We start from the raw sequence: 23240 nt of genomic DNA, 5'->3' as shown, positions 1-23240 counted from the left end.
TCACGTCAGCCCATAACACACACAGAAGAGGGTCTGCAGTACTTCCCCCCTTGCTAAAGATCCAGTCCACCTCCTTCAGGATCCAACTGGTCTGATGTATGACACGAGAGAGGATCTAATAGGGTGAACATCTTTTGTGAACTTTCAGTCTTTTGGCTGTGATGTAACGTAAGTAGACGGCGAAGCCTTCAAAATGTAAATATTGCTGCAAACCCGCCTTGTTGCAATCTGTAGCAGAAGAGCTTAGCTTGGATGACGACAACAAGCATAACAAGACAAAAGGCAATTTCTTTAGAAATTGCGTGGGAATGCCATACCACTTTTTATACACAAAATGGGTAGTTTACTCATTACTTTTATTTACTGGCTCTTACTCCTTTGTCGTTTCAGAGATTTTCTTTGATTGGCTGCGTCACGTCACATCACAGTCGATTCAAAGTGAATGAATATAGAAATAACTTAATGTCGTATGACAGTTAATCAAATGGATGTAAAATAACTGAACAATGACCATTTCTAAAATTAAAGTTGGGGGAAAAAACATTCGAGATTTGAACTGACGTAATTGCTTAATGGCAAGTATTTAACACGTAAGCTAACTTGACAATCTTGGCTAATGACGTATTTATTTTGAAAAGCGGCATCTGATGCTGAAAGCTACCAATGCTGACGCATGCGTTTAATCCTTTCAGTTCAATTATAATGTATTTGCTGTCAGGTGGTCTACATTTATTGGACTTAGCATAATTGCCATGGATGCATTTGTAATGTACGGTCGCAGGTGGGATTTGAACCTGCAACCTCCCAGTTACTGGACAATGCGTTTCACCAACTGCGCCACTGAGCAATAACAGACAGCTGCTAATGACGATAAGTTGTTTGTATGGAAGTGGGCGTGGCAAGTCAATGTCTGTCCCATTGTCCCAAATGAATGGGTTGAAAGTAACGTTCAATTGTGAGAATACTTTTTGAAGCAAGTGGAAATGTTAATGGTGTAAATTGGAAGTATTAAGTGGGAGTTGTTACATGGCAAAAAAGTGTGGAGAATAAAAAGTTGTGAAATAAGTATAATTAATGTTAGAAACAACTCCCACAATGGGTTTCAATCAGTTTTGTCAACATTTGCTCCCTATCAGTCAGGCATCAAAGCAAATAAAGCAGCTTCCAGCCTGTTGTTTTTGCTCCACGTAAGGCCCAACTGATGCAAAGCAGCTCCTACATAGTTTAAATCGGCCGGCTATTCGGCAATAATGGGCCTACGCCATTTGTTTTACTTCCTCTCTCTATTGAATCAACAGTGGGTGAAACAGCACCATATTAGGACCACCGCTGAGATGGATTGTTTACTGCCAAACTCTTCCATTGGCTTGCGGGTTGAAGTCAAAAGGAGGAGCTTCGGGGATGACCCACATGCTGCGATCTACAAAACAGTGAGTGTCAATCTGCAGCAGTCGTGGGACAAACGCTAGCTCGCTCGCTCCTTCATGCGTCGCAGTCCACAATATAAACACTCCAAGGTTGACAACTTTCATTGAGGACAACGCATATGTTACATTGGAAATGGATTGAGCACGGCAGCAACATATTTGAACTGCAGTAGCAGCGTTGCGCCACTATGGAGGCGCTACATCAACAGCGGTGCGCCGGAAAGACCTGAAGCAACTGCTGAAGAAGAAATAGACACACTGACACGCCCATTTCCTGGTTTCCCTCTTGGGCAGAGACGTCCTGCAACTGTCGCCAAAGTCATAAAAATACAGTATATACAATAAACATACCAGTTTCACAACAACGCTAAACTGTGCTGACAATTGAATATGTACTATTGGATGTATTTTTGATAACTGTAGTCAAAAATCAAATGCAATTGTGAGCATGCACACGCGGCTGGTCGTGGCCGGCCATCCACTTAACGAGAGCAGCTGCGGCCTCGTTACTCTCCAGGCCCGTCTTCACGGCTCCAGCTTGGGGGACGGCGCCGGAGAGTGAAGGAATATTAAATTACTATATTAAGTGTCCAAAATAATTGTATTCAGGATCTGATGAAGAAGTTTTCTTGCAAGAATTTATTTAGAGGCCTCTAAAGACACAGTCAGGACACCACATCAGAATGCAACGTGGATCCCCCCAAGTGTGTGACAATTTACAGAACATCGACTCATTTATACAAAAAAAGATAAAAGGTTCCGCTTCCCCTCCTAAGTTGATTAAAGGACAGACATGTCGACTCCTAGTGACCAAATGTGTGATGTTATTAGCAAGCAGACGTTTACATACAGACATGTTGATTCCAGGTTGGCCAAAGGTGTAATCTTATTAGTAAACAGACATTTACATACAGTTCCCCTTCTTGACTGGGGGAAAAATGCAATTAGGATCTGACCCCAGACTTTTAGACTCCAATGCCAAAAGGCTCTAAATAACATCATGCACATTCCTATCTTCAATAGCTTTGAGGGTGGGAGGATAAAATAAAGTTCGCAAAATCATTACTCCACTGTATTCTATTACACACTCATGATTATATCACATTGATATGCCTATAAGAAAACTCAAAAACAGTAAAACATCAAATTGAAAATGTTAAATGTCTTCAAGAGCGAGGCTGGTTGACTCGGACATGTTTGAAGTTGAAATAGCCGTCAACAAGGAACCTTTTCCAAGAATCTCCTCTTGTCTGTGGTCAAAGTGATGAGATCCCGGTATCGAAATCATGATGGCAATATTTCATCCATGGGGGTCGTTATGAAATTGTAAGGTTGAAAAATGCAACAACCTAACCCAAAAGCCGTAAAAGTGTGGAAGCAACGGAGTTTGTCAAATCCAAGTAAATGTCACAATGATACATCGCACACGTGCTATTTGTAGCAAGTTTGGCAGCGACGTAAACACGAAAGACTGCAGGCCTCTAATTAGCCGGCAAGCGTCCTTCCCTCCTTACTTGCATGTTGTCATTGATGTTTGCAAGACTTTCCTTTATCTTGTGTCGGAAGAAAAAAAGAAGTCCTCATCAAATTGAGACACGTTTTGATCATTTTCACACCAATTCATGCTGCTGCCTTTGCCTTTTGTTTTCTAGCTTTTCTTTCCACGGTCATTTTGGAGAAGTGTGTGTCTGTCTCTGGTTGCCTCTCGTCCTTTTGTTTCTCTACTGTACGTGGCCGTCGTCCATCACACAATGGAAACAAACACACACGCATGCAGATGCAAGTATTTAAGCCAAGCAAATGATCCCATAGCAACATCTGCAACACGTTTTGTATGACTTCCCTTTTTTTTACGACCGCAGGCTTCCTTCCCCCCAGCTGAGGTGCAGACAAACTCATTTTGCTCTCTCATAAAAAGATGGTCAGCGTTCCTGTGTTTTCCCAGCCTTTCAATTGCTCCTGCATCGTCAAATGACAGCTTATCACGGCGGCGGGTCAACTTGTGTGTCACGTTGTCAGTGATTAAAAGTCGTCTTGCAACCGCGCTGGAATGCGTCTGTGGACGGACAATGGACAGATGAGAAAACAACAGTGAAAAGAAATGAAGCTCTGTTCAATTCGAAATGTCAACACATTATTTCGATGACTTTGGGTGTGGACTGAAGCATTTCGATTGACAAGCTCCTGGTCTGAACCAGAGCAAATTCTGAATGAGCCCAGTTGCTCTTCCCACAGGGAGGACAACGTGGGGTCACCCGGACCGGATATTCCCCCCTCCCAAACAAACTCTGATGTCAGGAAACGCTTTGTGTGTGTGTGTGTGGTTTTTTTTGGGTGGTTGAAAGTAGAGATGCGTTCAACTTTGCCTCCTGGCAAACATTCCTTTCAGTTCCAAAAATGCTTTGCTTTTAAACACTGACAGGATTAAGTCATGATGAACTCCTAATCGCAAGCCTTTCTTCCTGCTGTCTTTTCTGTCAGACTATGACAGACCTTAACAATCGATTGAGGCCTGCCGGGTGCATGTCACCAGAAGACCAGATCATATTTGCCATTTTCCGCATGTCCTAGCATGACGATGACATTCCTTCCTGCTGGTAACTAGTTCACGGAATCCTGTTGCTGCGGGGGGGGGGGGCATGTTAAACCAGAATTGAAAGACTATGTTGTTAGGTAGCGCATATAGACTGGACACAAAAATACTCCCAGCTGCAAGGAGTAATTATTTGCATATGTATCTGCCTTTTATCAAAGTTACAAAAGAATCTCGCATTGCCGTGGTTTCTCCAGACACTGTTTTTGAATAGCAGCCTTGACAAGGGCACTCGGAGGGGGTGGGGGGGGGGCATTTTTGGTTTGCTGGGATTCAAGTTGTTTAGTGTATCACTCTTGATACGTGGGAATTAGTTGTTAAGAATTGTGTGCAATTGATTGGTGATTAATCACGTCGTCAAACAATCGAGGCAAATGCAGTGCGTTGTTGAATTACTGTCAACTCGTTGTGGTCTAAATAACAAGAAATTGGGGCGACATCCTTACAAAGTCTGAACCATGAAATATATGAGAGAAAATGTTGATTCTTTCTAAATAGCGTATTTATTGGTTCTTTTGAACAAACAAACAAATATTTGAAAATCAACTTCCACATGTGCCTTTTGATTTGTGTCATATTTGATACATGCGGTCACACTGCCTTAAATTCGTACATTTAGAACTGTCAAAAATATAATAATAAACAGACATATCAAACATATTAGTATTTGCAAAAATCTTGCAAGCTCGCTGTTAAAGCCATCAAGTGGATGATACTGCCCTCTAATGGATTATCCGTGCAATGCATGTGTCAGATCATGTACGTTAGGGTTTTAAAGGATGGGGGAGGGGGGGAGACATTATACTCATGAAATAGAGGGCTCAAAATGTCTTGTATTTAATATAATACATTTGGATCCTCCCATCCCTTTAAAAGTAACAAATAATTGATGAATTGTTCATTTTGCCATTGATGATGATGATGGAAATGGAATGAGTCAAAAATGTGTCAATGGATTAGTTGTCAACGTGGTCGTTGTTGAAAAGGCATTGATCTATTTTGGGTTGAGCTGGCGTCTTCACTGGCCACAACGGCATCCCAAAGCTAACGACTTGAGGTTCGAGGCTGTCTGCCGGGTCCTCCTCCAGAAGGCTTGCCCACGTCTTCAGCCTACCTGTCTTTGTCAGCGCTTGAAGGGGGCGGTTGCAAAACCTTACCGACAAGTTTGCTGCATGTCCAAACCCTAACCCTTTGTCAGAATCCTTTCGATTTATCTTTGCAATTCCGTACACTCTTCTGTCCGTTCCCATTCAACATTCCATGAACCCGCGAATAGCACACAATGTGGGCCGCATGACGTCATGTGAATGCTATCTAAAGTTGAACTGTACGGGAGACAATGCCGAGCCTTGACAGTGCTGCTTTGGCTGCAATGGCACTTGGTTCCATTTTTCAATACTTGAATATGTGTCTGTGCCGCCATTAGTTTCCATTCTGCATCTACACGATAAAAACCCAAGCATCTCGACTCCTTCAAGAACGCCGGCTCTCCACATCAATCGCTTTGATCTCCTACTTCTGTAGTTTCTCTGTTTGGTCCTCGCTAGGTTCAGCTCGACAACCCCGAGCAACTACGAGCCGCTGCGGTGCGCCAACTATGCCGAGCACTGCGTTTATCTGCTGCCGTGCACTCGGATCGAGATTGTTTGCGGACCGGCAGTCTACATTTCATTTGCTCTTGAGAAAGCATGAAGTGCTTTTTTCATTTACTTCACTGAGCCAAAGTTGGGTGAGCTCGACAAGTGGATTGATTGTCTGCCGCGCAACGCTTTTGTATCTTGGGTCTTTGCACTCCACTACGTCATGAAACCAAGCGCTTTTCTCCACAGGAAGCCCCCGATGTGTTTGATAACCGGATCACGAGATGCATTTCTGCGCAGACGTGATTTAAAGACACATCATTACCTAGCAGCACGGACTATGGGGGGGTTCGTAGGTCATCCAAGATAAGACACCCCGAGCTGCATTTCGTCACTCGCCAAGCACTCATCCTTGCTCCTTTGTAATTAAAAACACATGTCTGGGCTTGTTGGCGCACTCATTAGCCGCCCTCTTTTTTTTTGCTCCCGCTGCTTCCAACCATGTGGTCAAGTTGTGGTTGTGCCCGTCTTGTACAGTACCGGCTTTATTTCTACAGACTGTACAAGGAAGCAGCTTATTAGATGGCCGTAAAAAAGTGAAGCTACGTGTTCCAGGGCTTGTGTTGACACGTTTGCAGCAAGTAGTACAAATAATACAGTACAATTTAATGGTAGTGCAGCAGTTATACGAGTAAATCAGGACCTAGTGAGCGTTTTCATGCAAGAGTGTGTCGGTGGAATGGCAGTAGTGTGACATCATAGCAATGAGACACACTTTAAAGGAAAACAAGACTTATGAAAAACCAACCAACTTCAACTCTTCCCTAAAAAAAAATGTCGTATCGGGTGCATTCAACAAGTAAAGAATAACGCGGCTGCCGATGACAACAAAGACACTCACGAGAAATGATTGCGGACATCAAAGGTGGAATTACGGCCTTTAGCAAAGGAGCACTTCTTCAAAAGCAGTCCGGCCACGGAGGAGGACTCGTTCAGGCGGCCGGCTTCTAGCGAGTCGAAGTTGGGGACCGTCTGCAAGTTGCTTGTTACAAGTCACCATTGATATGATTCACTGTGGAAATGTAAGTTGTGGACGGCCCCTAACCTGGACGGTAAACATGCGGCTGACTTTGACGCGACTTTGCCAGCGACAGGTTGTGTGCGACGTGCGCTTTAGCCCACATTAGGAGAGGACACACACCACCGCAGCCATATAGAGACTTTGGCCAACTCGGTTTCAGCAGGGTAACAAGATGGCCGCCAATCATGAGACGGGGGGGGGAAGGCGTGAATTTTGCTTCCTAATTCAAATTCCATAAACACACTATTAATCAGAATAATAGATTAGTTTAGAGTAGCGTGTCTGCATAGAACATATTATTGTAAAGAACATTTTGGGTTGACTTCCTCTTTAATTTTCTCTTCTCATATCTTCCATCCCACATCATGTGCTCTCTGTCATTATGCTGTGGATGTGAAGGCCTCTCCAAGAACCAAACTGAAAATCTTCCATGTACTTTTCAAAAAGATTTCCAGCATTTTTCTTACCACAGACAAGTTTGAAAAAAGAAAAAAGGGACTATCATGCAAGGAAATGGAAAAGTGTGTTCTTTAAGATGCCACCTCCATCACGGAAAATTACAGATCTGTCTCTCTGCGGTCTGAACACGGAGTGAAATAGAAAACGAAAGGAGAAAAAAAAACGGATTAACACACACATACACACTTTTCTTTAGATTTGGATGAGAATCCGTTTATTTCAGTTTTTTACAAATGTGTTGTTGCTGGTTTTATGAATCTCAGCATGGGATTAAGGATGGTCTTTTCCATAACTGTCCCTTGGAAGAAGGAGGAGAACTTTAAGGAAATACTGGAATTGATTGTGTTGTTGTTCACTGGACTCATAAGCAGACAATGACTTAAATCAGCCTCACTTAAGCAATAACCAAATTCTTAAGCCAGATGGGTTATTGTTTTAGCATGCAGGGTCAAAAAGTCGGCCAAAATAAAAAAATATATATATCTTTTTTTTTTCTAGCCATCTCAACCCCAAAAGGCAGAAAAAAAGGATGCGGCTGTGCGCTGGATGGCGCTGGCTGGGCTGAAAGGGGAGCGCTGGAGCACTTCATCACAAACCTGCTGTATACATACACGCTGAGCAAAGATCGTCCGTATGGAAATGAATGGCTGCCTTCGACGTCTGCTGAACAGATGACATTCATTCTTCCCATCCGGCCCACTCGTTGGACTTTTTTTTTCCCGCCACAATCTGAAAGTTTCCATTCCAAAAATCTTTTGCCCTCTTAATTCAGAGCTTTACTCGTACTATTTCCCATTTTAGTTACTGTATTCAATCAACATACACGAGCTTGCCACCGTAAGGTAGGAAGCAACAAGCTACATTGAAGTCATTACTGAAGTCACATTTTGGACAAACGGTATTTTTACTACTACAATTTTTTGTTTCTTTATTTTCTGGTGAAGTCAATTTCATCACATTTCAATTCTGCTCACTCGGGCAACGTGCCCTTTACTTTATGTACAACAGTACGCAGCTATGGTTGTTTCTAAAGTGCTCTATAAACGAGACAAAGTGCAATTTGTGAAGAAGTTGCGTGGGGATGCTAAAAATGCTCAACGGTGCCACTGAGCAGAATCGGAGCGCTGGCATTGACCATCGATTGTACGCATGCCAGTGGGAAATGTCAATGTCTGTCCCATTGAAAATGAGGAGGGGAAGAGATGATATTGAACATTCAATTGTGAAACAACATATTGTTGAGCTGAATTTGACTTCCTCGTCTCGTTTTTAAGCACCCGCTGTCGTCTTACATTGCAGAAAACAAGAGCTTTAATACAGTGTGACTCTTCAGTGTCGCTTCAGTGAAAACAAGAATGTGACATGTACTCTCCCTTGACAGTTGTTTGGTGTTTGGATACCCGCGAAAAGGTCACATGTCTGGACTCAATTAACTTGCCACACAGTCTGACACTAGGCCACTTATTTGAACGCTAAGCCAGAACGTTAACGTATGTTTTGAAATCTCTGAAATGCATTGCTTTGCGTCAAGCATTTACTTAGCTGCTTCTTTAGCAAAGGGTTTTCGGGAAAGGAGGTTTACAAGTTAAGGATCCGTCTGACAAAGACCGTGAGTCAGCGTGTTCCAGGAAGCTGTTGCTGAAGGGGGCTATTACGGGCCGTCGGGGTCATTAACTGATGCTGCTGACTGTGCAGTATTTCAGCTGGTATAGACGAAGCCTGTTTTGTTTCCAGGTGTTGCCACTGTTGAAACAAAACCAAAAAACACTCCCCAAAACTGTCTGACGTGATGTCATTTAGTTGTGTTTTTACAGTTTTACATCTGACTAAATGTCTGAAACAATGACAGATGTTGGCCGACACCTTTGTGTCCATGTTTTTTTCTGTCATTTTTCTCATTACTGAACAACAAAATAGGTCAAGGAAGCATTGAGCGTCGGTCGTCATGGTGACACTAAAAACATAGTCAATTGAATTTTATTTCTAGAGCGTCAATTCACAACAGAAGTTATTTCAGGGCATTTTGCACACGAAGCAGGCCAAGAAGCGACCACACTCCCTAAACCTTGTACATCCAAATTTGGGCCATTTCAGATGGTTTCACAAATCGGTCTTCACGGGGACATTCTGTGATCCCTAGCGCCATCTAGTGGTGAACTAATAATGCATTCATTTTTCAAGTCGGCTATTTATGACATGCCACGAAAAAAGTTGTATCGCATAAACTATATATATCTATATAAAATTGTAGTTCTAGTAATCACTAATTATATTACATGGCTGTAGTCCACCTTACTAGAGCTGCCATATTTCGCTACCATCTTTCTGCTACGGATGTGGTGAAGTTGTCAGGAGAGACCCGAGGAAGGATCAAAGGAAATACAGATAAAAGAAAGTGAAATCCGGCACCAACTAGACACAACCTGCCACCCACAGAGGTTAGGGTTACCCATTTCAATAGGTAACGAGGATTTGAGGTGTGTTGCAAGAAAACAATTTAAACCCTTATCTCAAGGCATCACTGTAGTAGTATTTCAGCATCAGCGAGCAGCAGCAAATTACAAAACTGTTTTCATGACTTACGAAACTCCTGCTGTAACTATTGTCAAAGTAGTATTTGTATTCTCCCAATTACGACTGAAATCCGATCCCACTCTATTGCGTAACATTTCAAAGAGATTTGAATGGCACATCCCATCGGAGCGTGGCAACATGGAATACAAGCGCCGCTTCCACATTTCTCAAGTATGTATTCTTCATTTAAGCCCCTCTTGCGCCTTTCCTCTTCCTTGCGAATGAAGTTTACATGTGTCAAGGACAGAGCAATTCATTTTTCAAAGTGTGCAAATGACTGTGCAAGCCTCCATAAAAGCTGGTGTCAGACTTTTGAAGGCACTTTAAACATCTGTTTATGAAGTGTCTCCAGACACTGCCTCAAGGACAAGAATTTTGACGTGAGAAAGTGTAATGGTATGTGGAATATGGAAAAACACTAAACTGCGTGTGTGCGTGTGTTTCATCATAGATGTTTGAAATTGTAGCTCATCACTCGCATATGCATAAACAAGGTGAATCCGAGTTGTAATTGTGACGCCGACCTGCACGTGAGTCGCAAAATCAGACGTTTTGAGCCGATTGAGCCCCTTACGACGAGGTGCCCCCTTAAAAGGTCGCACCCTTGGAGCCAGTCACGGGCACACGCACCAACCACCAGTGTTGATGCCACTGTCACAGTGATGGAGCGCTTCACCTTTTTGGAAGCTGGCGGGCGTTGAGGAAACCAGCTGACGCCGCACATTCGGCGAAGCTATACTGTGTCATTTGTGCAGCTGCGTTCGAAAGAAGCCGTGCAAAATCCCTATAGGGGAAATCCAATCTGCCAACATGAGCGCGGAACATACTCTGTAATCTCCCTCTTCCGTCATGCTGAGCAGCTCCTCTTGCGTCATTTTCATCTGTTGTACATTATGGAACTTCGGCGGTAAAGTGTGTCAGAAAGATCTGGTGTCTTTTACGCATTACATGTTTTGTAGCATGTGAAGGATGAAAAATAGCCACTTTGGTTTTTACTGTGAGGAAACTCTCATGACGGGGAAGCTTTGATCATTCTCGCATGTGTGTCGCAACCATCAAATGAGTTTATATAACCAAACATGAATTACAAATAAAAATAAACAAATACAAATCATGATCAAGTCGATGAGCTCGACTTAACGTATTGTTGGGCAGGATTGTAGATTCATTTGAAATCTCTGCAAAAAGTCAATCCATTTAATGAGTGCCAGTAAAATGAACATAATGACAGCACAATTCTGTATAAGAATATGGAAATGCTGACATGCAGAGTAAAGAAATAAGACAAACTGCAGCATAGCGGAGCATTTATTGAACATTTCCATCTATTTTTTTGTATTGTATTCCACTTATCCTTGAGCTGGAGCATTGCGTGGGGGGGGGGGGGGGGGGGGGGCCCGGGGTCCGCGGTGCAGTCCATATTTAATATATGAAAAATAGAAAAATACAGACGAGGCGGAAAAGTACTTTTGGACTCATAAACCACACAAAAGAGTCACTTTAAAGCCGTCCGTGAGTTTGGCCAATGCGTGCTATGCTAAATTCTTATTATATTCTGGCCTCTGCTGGACATTTCAGGCAACAACTGTATGTATTCCGTTTATTAACTGAGGAGATAATGAAGCAAGCAAACGTTTGGGTAACGTTCACATTTAATTTGAAATCGATCCTCTCGTTGTTACGGAAGTCCAGCGACGTTGCTATGACAACCAGTTCCCACACACGCGGCTGAAAATGGAGTGAAAACTGTGATTTCATTCGGTTTTGCGAACATTTCCAGTAGTTTGTCGAACGTATTTAGCGGTTACTTTGTTTTATGCGTTTACGCACAGCTTATTGAAGGTTGTTAACAAGGTAGGTCAACTTTTGTCACGTTGTTGAGGATACTTGCAACGACGCTGCTAGCTTAGCTTTAGTTGCTAAACTGACATCAGAATGGACAACTTCGACATGTCTTTTGTGCGAATAACAATCAGTGTGAGTTTTAAAGCGTTCTTTGTCAGTTGTAAACGACATTTGAAAGGATTTGAGTTAAAAAGCAAACATATACACAACAGTATAGTACCACTGACATGGAAAATTCTTATTTTGAAATTCTGTTTATTTTCTTGACATATTATTCATCATGTGGTTGCTGGTTGCATAATAATGCGGGAGGCGGAGATTTCCGTGTTCAGATAGCTATCGGCAGATTAGGGCATAATTACGGATTGATTGATTTAATTTGTTAACTCATAAATGTATCAATAACTACTGCATGTTTTTGTAAGTTTCCAGAAATGGAGAGTGAAGTTGAGAAGGACGCTCCTCATGTTGCCATTGCACCCGATACGTCTTCAATTTTAGGGGGGACACCTTCTGCTTGGTCTACTTTTCAGCGCCTGGATGAGGTATGGAATTGAAAGGGCAGCGCCGGTTGCGTGGTCGAATCCCCGGTCTGGAGTTTGCATGTCTTCCTACATGTACTGGAGACTCTAAATTTGCGAGGACACGCGATATAGAAAACAATGGCTCCATTTATTCATCTTGTATGTCCCCAAAAAGTCACATTTTGTCATGCCTTTAAAGATGATATCAATGCGCGCATTGGTTTTCCTGCGTCAAATCACACCTTTGTTCAAAAATGGGCTTCAGTTGCATCAACGAATACAAAAAAAGTGACACCACACAATTGTAGCCATTGAAATGGAACTTTATTGTTATTTTGTAATATCAAAAGTAGGGCTGCACAATATTTTGAAAGCATATATATCACGACGTTGGCACATGCAATATGCGTATGGCAAAGACATGTAATAAGTTTCATATGGAATTGTATGCTTTTATCTGAATGTAACCAGTCCGACACACACTTAAAGGTGCAACATTATCTTGGGTACTTACAACGATTTAACTTAGAATTGAGCTGGCTTATTTTGCTGCATGAAAAAAATATGCAATTCTTTATCATAAAAAAGTCCTTTCTTTAGATACACGTCGCTATATTCAACAGCTTTATCGCACATCACATGCTTTCCCAATAATGTGCAGCCCTAATCAAAAGTGCAAATTCTTTGGGATGACGATGGCCATGAATAATGTACACATACGCAAAACTCTCCAATGAATACACTACGAATGGCCACAACAATGTCTTCTTCATTGCTGCAATATTACATCATCATTCTTATCAGACCTTGTTTTTGTACGACTCCTGGACATATAAAGTCTATTAAATTTTACAAAATAAAAATAAATACTGTACACGTCCTTAATACGGAATTCTTTTCCTGCATTTTGCTCTTTCACAGTGTGTCAGAAGGAATAAAGTGATGTAATACAGTGATCTGGCGTTAGGTGGCAGTATTATACAAGTGGTGAGACTTTGTTTTGTTTTGTTAAACAATATTTTTTTTCTGCAGTCGTTCCTTACGCCATCCAATAGCTATGCTTTGAAAAACAATATGCTTATGTTTCTTTCTGCTATTTGATGTCAGTGCAAGGAATCATTCATAAAATGCAAACATGCTTCATATCGTATTCCATGATGGAGCATGGGCAGAGTGAGTTGAATGAAAAATCAGCAATAGGGGAGGCTATTACTTGTGTGGCGCTGCCTGTCACCACTTGGACCCTTTCCAAAACAGGACTCTGCAGCACTTGTATAACTCACTTGAATGGCTGCTGTTAATTGTGAAAGCGTTTAGAGTCAGGAAAATGATAGCTCATTAGTTGAACTACTTCCGTGCACTGAGCTGAGTCTAATCTGATTCCATCGAAAGATGCAGCAGGACAGAAAGTGGCTTTTTGACAGGAAACCAGCGGAAAAATGCTCCGTTTAATATGATGGCCCCTGCAGGAGGCTGGCTTTTACGCAGCTCGTGCGATATTTCTATGAGTCGGTCATTGTTCACAGTCCTTTATTGTCATCTTAATTCGACATTTAGAAGGCTATTGTGCACGACAGTGGAGAATTGAAAGCACACTTCATTTTGTTTTCGTTTGGTTTAGGGATGCACCGATAACACTTTGCTTTTTGCTTTTTACACCATCGCTTACTTACATTTCTTTAGTCTGCCTTTTTTTTTTTTAAAAAAAGTGAGGGGCTGCTTCTTTTTTTATATTCGCTTTAAAATCCAGGCAACAATCAAAGGAGCCGCTGATGTATTAAACCGTTTGCAATTTGACCTCGGATCTGCGTGTAGACGTGCAAAACATAATCTTTGCATTGATATCGATATGATACTGGCAGCATCGACCAGTTGCCGCCAGGGCTTGGTGACGAAGGTGCGGCTGGTCGGAGCCGAGCGGTCGACGGCACTCGAGAATGGACATTTTCACTTGTACAGCACTTTTCAACCTTTAGCGCTTTTAGCACTGGTTCCTCATTTTGCCTACTGATGGCGCAGCATCAGGAGCAAATGGGGGTGCAGTATCTTGCTCAAGGACACTTTGACATGGTCACAATTAGGGCCCGACCGATTTAATAAGGCGCCAATTATAATCGGCCGATGATTTCCCTTCAAACATTGGTCAATTGGGCCAAATGGCCAATTATTTTCCCCTTAAAACTTAAGCGGGGGAAAAAACGACGTTTCCAACGCTGTGAAAATACCCTGAATGCACCATTTTGCTTGCGTAGCATTAGCAACTAGCAAGTGTGTAGCGTATGTTACTCTGTTGTCTTAAAGCGTCCTTTAAGATGTTTAATGACATCCGAGTTGGAGTTAACTGTAAAACTAAACACACGACAATAAGGATGACATCCACTGAATATTTAAATACAAAACATGCTTCGTTTTGAAAACATCGCCAGCCTAGCGCTAATGCTAAAAGCCAAGGGAGGATCCCATTCAAATGCTAACAGGAAGTTAGCATCGACTTCGGGAGGGTTTTTCCTTCAAATAACAAATAGAACACAGGAATGCTGTGGGAACACGTACCCACAGGTAAGATATCACGACACAAAGGCACAAATTCTAACCAATGTGTGAAAAATTAGTTATTTTAAAAGGAACCCCAACTGTAATGACATGTTTGCTCTATATTATTTATTTGGTTGTGACTAACATAACTATGAGATTTATTTAGAAAAACTAATTTCCAGTTGAATACATTTCGTAGAAAATGTATTTGGACGTAGGCCGCCATTGTTATTTACGTGGCAACGCATTCAGTGCGTAGTCACGTAGAATGGCGGCAGGCTCTCTGCCGAGCATTGTGAAACCGCCTATAAAGAAAGCAAGGTAAGCCTCCGTTACGTTCCAAAAGGGACGATCGAAATTCTTGAATGCGTCTGGTGAATGACCTGTCTGGTGTTTCTTTGGCAACTTTGGCAACTTTCTTCTGTATACACTGTAAGTGTGTACAACATGGATGCGCGGCACCACACGGCCCCCAACAAGCCAAAAAGCAGTCAGTATTTGTTATTACAGTTTTTTCAATTGCTAATATTTTAGTTTATTCTATTCTTATTTTACTTTCTTATTCTTTTATTTTGTCCTTTTATCCTTTCAAGTTATATTTACATGATCATTTGATGCATTCAATATATTTTTTTTAAATCAGTGATCGATATTTTTTTTCCTGCCAAAAATTGGTATCGACCTAAAAAGAAAAGCATATCAGTCGGGCCTTAGTCACAATTGCAGGAGATCGAACTCACAAGTGCTGGGTTGGAAGACGACCACTCTACCATTCAGCCAAACTGTGCTTGCCGGACCGCCGGCCACTGCAACTTCGAGGTGGGTGACGTGTTGTCGGGACATTTTTTTTTCCGAGTCCACATAAGATATCGATATCGGTGCATCCCTAATTTGCGCTGCTTCACGGAGCCCATCAGCCTTGCGATCGTGTTTGTTGACATGTATAAGTATGCGCATGTGAGTCTACAGTCTGTTTGCGGTACTACGTCTGGCTGCCCATTTTCCCATATTCACTGATCCTTCCTCTTACGGGGCGTAATTCTTGGGCCGTATCATCATCTTGACCGTCTTGAAGGCCTGCCTGTAGTTGGTCGGGTAGTATTCTGTTGACATGTTATGCCAAGTCCCCCAGAAGATCCCGTTCCTGACCCCCTTGTACCTTTTGTGGTAGTATTTGCCGTTGAGGTTGGCCGACATGCAGGCGTCAAACCACCAGCCGGAGCTGTAGTAGGCGCCGCAGTTTCCCGAGGGGTACATGTCGTTGTCGCGGTCCGGGGTGGAGAAGAACTTTTGGTCGTGGTTGAAGTGCTTGTTGAAAGTGATGGCGTTCCCGGCCGTCCCGCTGTAACGACGCATGGGTCTCCATTATCACGCGCTTGCTTTTATTGCCTTGATGATGTCACAGGAACAGGTACACTACCTGTATCCGCTGATGGACAGCCTGTAGCGTAGGTAGTCGTTGGCCACGTAGAACTGCTCGTACTTGGCGTACTCCCGCACATCCTCAAAGTCCTCCAGCTCAATGCGCAGCGTCATGTCTTTGGCCTTTGTCAGCAGATGGATGTGGTCATTGCCCAGCCAGAACTCCCCTCTATGGCGGGGAAGAAGAAGGAAGCGATAGATAAAGGATGAAAGAGATCGAGAGTGATCGAGAGTGATCGAGAGAGATCGAGAGAGATCGAGAGAGATGATATCGAGAGAGATGATATCGAGAGAGAGAGATATCGTTGTTCATAAGAGGACACGGTTAGTCATACTGAATATACTTTACGGCCGTGGGGGAGGAGTAGGGTGACACTAAATCAAGGACAAGACGGCACATCCTTCTTTCCGAGTCTTTTACCTGAGGTTGCCGAAGCCCTTCTTGTATTCAGCCCAGGTGCGATTGAAGCTGACAGACCCGTCTAGTCGCTGCTGTATCACCGTCCAGCCGCCGCCAAACGACTCCATGTCGCAATAGGCCTCAAACGTCCCATTGCGGGGGTCGGGGGTTATGCGATAGACCCCGTTCTTCCTGGTCTCCAGCACGTTGTAGTCTGAACAGTCCCGAGGGGCTAAGATGACTGCGGGGGGACACAAAGTGCATTGAAGCCATGTTATTTGCCAGGGAATGTGACTGGATGATATTCAATCTTCTTTTTACTTTGCGCTCACTCTTATTTATTTTTTTCCGGCCCTGCCAAGAGTTCCGTAATAGAAATGGCCCCTCAAGGCTGAGGGAGGCTGAAGAAAGTCATTCCATTTTTAATCATAATGGAAGTTTTCAGTGCTGAGTGAAATCCTGGGGCAACTGTATTCAAACGCAAAATGCTTTGCCAACTTTTCCTATCATTTTAGGAAAGGTGTCCCCTTGTGAAGCACATGTAACGGCGGGGGGGGGGGGGGGGGGTGCGTCTGCAATTTTGCATGCTAACATTCGGCAGTATGCTTGTGGTGTAGCATCTCAACGCAAGGGGACAAAGTAGGACGAGTGTTAAGACTGCAAAAAAAGCCACTGAGCTGCACCACAGGACATTTCATCCAATACTATATGAGCTTCTTTTTTTTATCATACATATATTGTCTTATTTAAACCTGACCGCTTGTTTCTTGAACACTCCTTGGGCAGAACGGTCAAAAATGTGGGAAAGTGTAAGACTGGATTAAAGTAAGTCTTCCCACGGGGCCGCCATCTTGCTGACACTGGAGCAGACTGCATGTGGACTCTTTCGGATTCATTTGTGTTGTGCTGGCTTGTAGATTGGGGAGGCGGAGCCCGGAGGTTAAGAAGCAGGGGGCATCCAGTGGAGTTTTGCAAAGAGGAGAAAAATATGCGCCCCCCCCCCCTCATGGTACATCCTGGTACCATTACTCCAAGCAGACACTTTTCTTGCCTGAGTGAGGAAGAATGTTGCACAATGTGCCAGTTAAGTTTTGCAGGCCTTGAGGATGTTTGTGGCTCTCATACTGGATTTCTTTTGACTTTGAATCATGCCATGCCATGACACAGGTTCTGACCCTGGCCCTAAGAACCGCAATCATCATGACTGACTGAATGACCCGCCTTGTCGCCCGCCTTTAGTTTTACCCGATTGCTGGTGCGCCGTTTGGATTCCTTAGCGGGTTTCCGGCTCACTCGACGAGTCACGTGACTGTCTTGAATTATGGCCGAGTCGTGTTTGACTGAGGCAAGAGAAGTGACTGGCAACAAAATGCAACACGACAGCCAGTCTTCGTGTAAGATCAGCCTCCGTCAGGAATACAAATGTGTTTCCTTGCAGATAGTCTTGCAGTCCTGCCTTTTGGATGGAACTCTACTTTTTTTTCCTGTTTTTCTTTTACTGAAGTGAAAAGCAAGTGCCTTGCTGGAAGAGGTTGCGTGTTCCCTTCACAAGGATAACCTCGCTGAACATGAACATTAATTCCGGGCAGTTCACCTCAAGGCTCTAATTCATCCCTGCAGGAGTGAAAGGGAAGATTTGTGCCAGCGGCTGAGATGTGGACTAGCAAAATCAGTTGGAATAAATACATGGTGAGCTGCTGTGTATGCTAAAATGGCAACTTTGCTCTTTGCCTGGTACTGCATGACTGATGCTCTCAGATGACTTTTCAAAGAGCTGCGGCAAAACGCTTGCTTGCTAAGTCCTTGCACACGTGATCCATTTCAAATGTGTTGGTGCAATTCTCCTCTGAGCTTTACTGCTTCTTCACATTTTAAATAGCGCATTCAAACATTTCTCAGTGCAGTGTGGCAGCTGGCAACTGATTCCGATGTAAGGGGAGCTCTGCACATTTCTCCTCTAAGCACTTTGACTTGTGAAAAATGCAAAAACAATGAACGTTTCCCGAAGAATGTTTATCTCTGCGAGCAGTTGTTCATTTAACATCTGGCAAGAATTGTGTGAGGAAGGGAAAACAAGTGCGCAGAAGAGGATGGATCGGTGCGACACGGAAAACCCTCGAAGAGCCGAAAGATTCCGTCATCAAATTGTCAGCAATCTCTCAGGCAACAGTCGTTTGTTTTTGGTTTCATTTGGATTCACTTCAGACAGTCCAGGCACGACTTGTGTCAGAACCATTAGCCGCTTTTTCAGCGGCAAATGGCCGACTGATGTGCAAAAGACGAGCGTTACTGACCCCCATCAAGAACCCGTGTTTAATGTTAGGAAAAGCGCCTACATTGCTCCTTGTGTTGCTGGCAAGACCTCATGAGAACGAGTTGTTTCATGCAGGACTGAGCACACAAGAGCATGACCTCCAGAATGGGCAAGGCAGACAGGAAAGAGGGATTTGATGGCGAAGGAGGAAAGAAGAAAGCAAATCCAAGAGGAAAAGACAGCATCTTAGAGACACCAAATTGGATGAATGATGAAGGACACATTGGGGAGAAACATTTGAGAACGGCATTGAAGTGGAGTTTTGAAGGAGGAAAAAGGCAAGTTGAATGCTGGGATTCTTCACGCCATTCGTCCGACTAATCGTCTTAGAAATAAGCTGACACATTTTCTTGCCACAAAAAACAACAACACATTAATATAGCATCACATTCTCTTTCACCCGTGTAAAAAAAGAAGAAGCCACTGCACAGTGCTTTCTGTTATCATTCATAGCATGTTTGTTTTTCTTAGCTTTTTTCAGTCCTTTTTTGGCATGTTTCGGTTCTGTGGGGTTGGGTTTTTGTTCGATTTTGGGTGTTGATGTTCTTATTTTGTCTTGTGTTGCCTGTCTTTCCCCTCGTCTCGTTATGTGTAACCACATGCGCCTGTGTGTCTTCCCTTCCTCGTGTGTCAACCAATCAGGGCCCTCAGCCGCTTGTGTCTTGCCCAGGTGTGTCCTGTTGAGTCAATCAGTGTGGGTGTATTTAGCCTGTGTTTGTTCAGTCCGTGTCAATGCCTTGTTGTTTCTGGGGGTATGTTGTGTCTTGTCCTGCCATGTCTTGAAGCCACAGCCACAGCCACAGCCACAGCCAAGCCACTCCACAGCCACAGCCAAGCCACTCCACAGCTCGTCTAGTCAAGTCAAGTCAAGGCAAGTCAGGTCCTGTCACGTCACGCTCGTTCCAGTCTAGTCACGTCTTGTCACTGTAAGTCACGGCGTCCGGTCCAGTCACGGCGACCTGTCCAGGTGAGCTACGCTATGTCTAGCCGCACCGTGTCAGGCCCAGTCCGGTTCCGTCCTGTCAACGCCGGTCGAGTCGTGCTTGTCTGCTAACCCTTTTTCCTGTGTTTCATTGAAGTTCCACATATTGCACTTGATCTCACTACCTGACTTCCCTGCATTCGGGTCCACCGGATATCCCTCAAGCCCACCATGACATTTTTAAGCATCTGCCCTTGTTTCTCGCTCTTCCCATTTTTGGAGTGAATAAGGAAAGTGGTGGAATGCCAGGGCACTTAAAACGCTGCTGTCTTGCGTAAGAGGTCAAGCTGTGCATATTTCTTCCCTCAAGCGCAATAATGACCACAGCCTGAAACTATTCACTGACGTACGCAGAAGCTCCCTCCAAACAAGCCGAAAATGCATGACGTCACCGTGAATTCTCCACCGTATAGAAGACAATGATATGGAAAGACACTTTTCTGTTTCAAAGGTGAGCACCAAGACTTTGTTGTTGTTTCTAGAGATTATTATTAGCTACTCAGGCATGACTCCTGAAGAAAGTCATTTACCAGGAGAACCATGCAAACTATTGAACCCATTTTGAAGATGGACACTTTGAGGATTGGCGCTATCGCACTACAATTGGTCAAATGTTGTTGGAAGACTTACACTGCGGCGCGTTCTGCACTGCACATTGCGTGGTGCAGGTGGAGCTCAGCTTGTTGACCACACCGGTGATGTTCTCCACTCGTCTGTCCACCATGGACTGCACGTTGTCCATGTTGAGCAGGTTGAGGCCTTCCATGCGACCCTGCAGGGTGGCGATTTGGTTCCTGGCGTTGCGCAGGCTCACTGACATCCTGTTCAGCTTCACCTGGAAGTCAATGGATTTTGACGTTCAAAACCAGGTGACCTATCAAAGTAACTCAGCATGCGCTTGGTTGACCAGCCAATTGGAATTTTGAGAACAGAGAGTGACTGCGTGATTGTTGGACGGCTGCCAAAGTCAACAAGCTTAGCAGGCCAAGCAAAATTTTACTGTCATTCGGATGGCGGCTAATCTGGATTCCCAACACTGTTTGTAGAACAAGAAATTTTCCCTCACGCTGTGGTGCCAGGTGAGAACTACTATGCAACCTACATTACTGTTGGTCCATTTGACTGGGTATATTTAGTAGGGGTGTGCCCAAAAAATCCATTCTTATTCAGTATAATTCAGAATCCATTTTTAATGTCCCAAAATCGATTTTGTTTAAATTATTTGATACTGTCTTGCCCTTGTTTTTGTGTGCCTTACTGGGAGCGCTGTTCATATTGTACCCAATTTGGCCACTTAGGGGCAGTGTGGTTCCGTGCGTTCTGATACACTGTTAAATTTGAGCCACATTAGAGAGTAGAACTAAAAAGTCACAATCAAGTTTTTTTTTTTTCAATAGCCGTTCTTTTGAGTGATAAAAGTGCCGTGAGTAGCGTGCTAATTAGCATTAGCGAGTCAGACTGGAGTAGATCACAACGATTCTTTGCACATCTATAAATTGAAGCAGAAATCCTTGTCAATCAAATCATTTTGAATCGCAAATTGATTCTGAATCAAATGTCAGACCCCAAAATTCGAATCAAATGGTGAGACAGTCAAAGATTCCCCCCCTGATATTTAGGTAGAATTGTATTTTTTAATGAGTGCATTTGCTGGACTGAATGCTATCCCTAACCATAATTGAACCACGATGTCACCAGAAACATTCAGACTTTGCCCTTACCTGCATCTCCTGCATACTGCTTGGACCAGTTGTGATTTTCCCCAAATGATGTCCGTGTCCCAAACCAGTGCCTTCCACGGCGGCTCCGGTCACCATCCCATTGTCTCTCTCTTCTTGGCTAGACCCGCTTTGCACGTCCTGTCGACTCGGGTCCAGTCCCGCCACACCTCCCGTCTGTCCCTGGTCTGCCTGCTGGTGTCCGTAGACTCCACTTCCTCGTGTGCCGCTGCACTCCTGGCAGCTGCTCTTCAGCTTGTTCACCACCTCCTTGAGGCTCTGTAGCTCCTTCACTGTCTTCTCCAGCAGCCTGAACTGCTTGGGAAGCTGGATGGTTAGAGGAGGCAGGGTCACCTGGTAGGAGCACTCGTCACCCTCCTCCGCTTCGGTCCCGGAGCCCCCGCATTGCCCTGAAGTTCTCAGCTTGATGGCACAGGAGCCTGACGTGCCAGAGTCTGCTCCCGAAGCGTAGGGTCCTCTTGCGTCCCACTTGTGTGAACTACCAGGGAAGTCCACCGCATGGCAGGTGCTTGGCGCCAAGGTGGCTGTGAGCAGGAGAGCGGCACAAACCACAAGAGTCCTCATTTTTGTTGCGTTGCAAAGAAACACCGAAAAAGGGCTGTGAAAAGGAGAAAAAGGGAGGATCGGTGGAGTCAGGTCTGCGTGTGTCTGCGTGTGTCTGCGTGTGTCTGCGTGTGTCTGCGTGTGTCTGCGTGTGAATGAGCACAACCTGCAGGGATGAGAGAGTGCAGGGGAACTAGTGCTGCCTGCGATGCTGTGTCATTAATATGGGGACGGGCGAGGGAGGGAGGAGAGAGGAAGGAGGGTGCCGACTTGGAGAGGAGAGGAGGGGAGGGGTAGCGCTCTTACGTAATGGCCTTCGACATATTGGTGGCATTGTGAAAACTTCAGCAATGCCGCAAGACCTTATGGGTTTTATTTATTTTTAGAGGCGGGTGTTTGCGAGGGAAACGTATGTCCTTTGGTTGCGGCCATTGCTTGCTGACTCTGACGACGGCCCATCTCCCCAAGGATGGAGACCACTTAGTGCACAGGAACACCCCACTCGGGGATGCTTTTTTTTCCCGACTTTAGCCTTTTTGTGAACTGAACACAAGTGAAGGTAGCAATCCGTCTTCATGCAGTCTCCGCCTCCAAGAGCAGACTTTTTTTTTTTACTACAAACTCATCAATATTAATGAGGCTTCAGTACTAACAAGATTTTCCAAACCTCTCGGACTAGCTTTGAGATTCTGCAAATTAATTTGGGTGCCCCATTCATTAGAGACTTACAAATGAGGGTTATTGCTTGCTTATATGTCATGTATTCATATTTAATGTTTTCCCACTATCACAAGGGAATGAGGGAAAGCATAAAAACAAATTTGTACTAATCTTCAGTGGTGTTTTCCACACTATTGGATGCTCTCTATTCGTTTGTGCTGCTTAAGGATTCTCTGTGTGCTTGGAGTCATTTCCAGCAGAGAAAAACACATTCTTACTTTGCATCAGATGTTAATGAAGCTTCCTTATGGTTTGTCCGAAGCTGCAATATGAAACAACCACTTCATTTGAACCCCTGCTAACTTATAATTCCAATAGTAATTCAGGTATGTCGTCAAAACAGTTTTCTAGTTGATAGGTGTGTGGATTTAGGCCATTGTGTGACCATTTTGTATTTATTTATTGACACAAACTTTAAAGCAGTGGTTCTTAATCTGGGTTTGATCAAACCCCAGGAGTTCAGTGAGTCAGTCTCGGCGGAGGTCAAGACGCACACCGGACT

The 23240-nt window shown here is 44.0% G+C and overlaps 2 protein-coding genes and 1 long non-coding RNA gene across 5 annotated transcripts in view; 2 read left to right on the top strand and 1 right to left on the bottom strand.

Moving 5' to 3' along the window:
- Window positions 1–34: 34 nt before the first annotated feature.
- On the top strand, window positions 35–7821 carry LOC144034518 (uncharacterized). Its single transcript, XR_013288238.1, has 3 exons — window positions 35–168; window positions 1299–1430; window positions 7639–7821. It is a non-coding gene; the product is annotated as an uncharacterized LOC144034518 (long non-coding RNA).
- Window positions 7822–11382: 3561 nt separating this feature from the next.
- ccdc146 (coiled-coil domain containing 146) overlaps window positions 11383–23240 on the top strand; it is a 37726-nt gene continuing 25868 nt past the window's right edge. Inside the window, exons 1-2 of one of the 3 annotated variants that reach the window (XM_077544402.1) lie at window positions 11383–11568; window positions 11992–12104. In XM_077544402.1, coding sequence (XP_077400528.1) covers window positions 11994–12104 — 111 coding nt within the window. In that variant the 5' untranslated portion in view covers window positions 11383–11568; window positions 11992–11993. Of the gene's footprint in view, window positions 11569–11984; window positions 12105–19606; window positions 19626–23240 lie in introns of those variants that run through there. The other 2 variants (XM_077544401.1, XM_077544403.1) reach the window with 2 other exon arrangements.
- On the bottom strand, window positions 13597–22200 carry fgl2a (fibrinogen-like 2a). Its single transcript, XM_077544410.1, has 5 exons — window positions 21458–22200; window positions 20367–20571; window positions 16462–16681; window positions 16039–16209; window positions 13597–15960 (listed from the first exon to the last, which is right to left on the bottom strand). Exons 1-5 carry the CDS (start codon window positions 22037–22039, stop codon window positions 15645–15647), a joined length of 1494 nt encoding a protein of 497 aa, XP_077400536.1. The 5' UTR covers window positions 22040–22200; the 3' UTR covers window positions 13597–15644.

Source organism: Vanacampus margaritifer, chromosome 15 (genome assembly GCF_051991255.1).
Source record: "Vanacampus margaritifer isolate UIUO_Vmar chromosome 15, RoL_Vmar_1.0, whole genome shotgun sequence".
In the NCBI taxonomy this organism is placed as follows: Eukaryota; Metazoa; Chordata; class Actinopteri; order Syngnathiformes; family Syngnathidae; genus Vanacampus; species Vanacampus margaritifer.
Note: the sequence above shows the minus strand (reverse complement) of the source record. Positions and strands in the feature narration are given on the sequence as shown.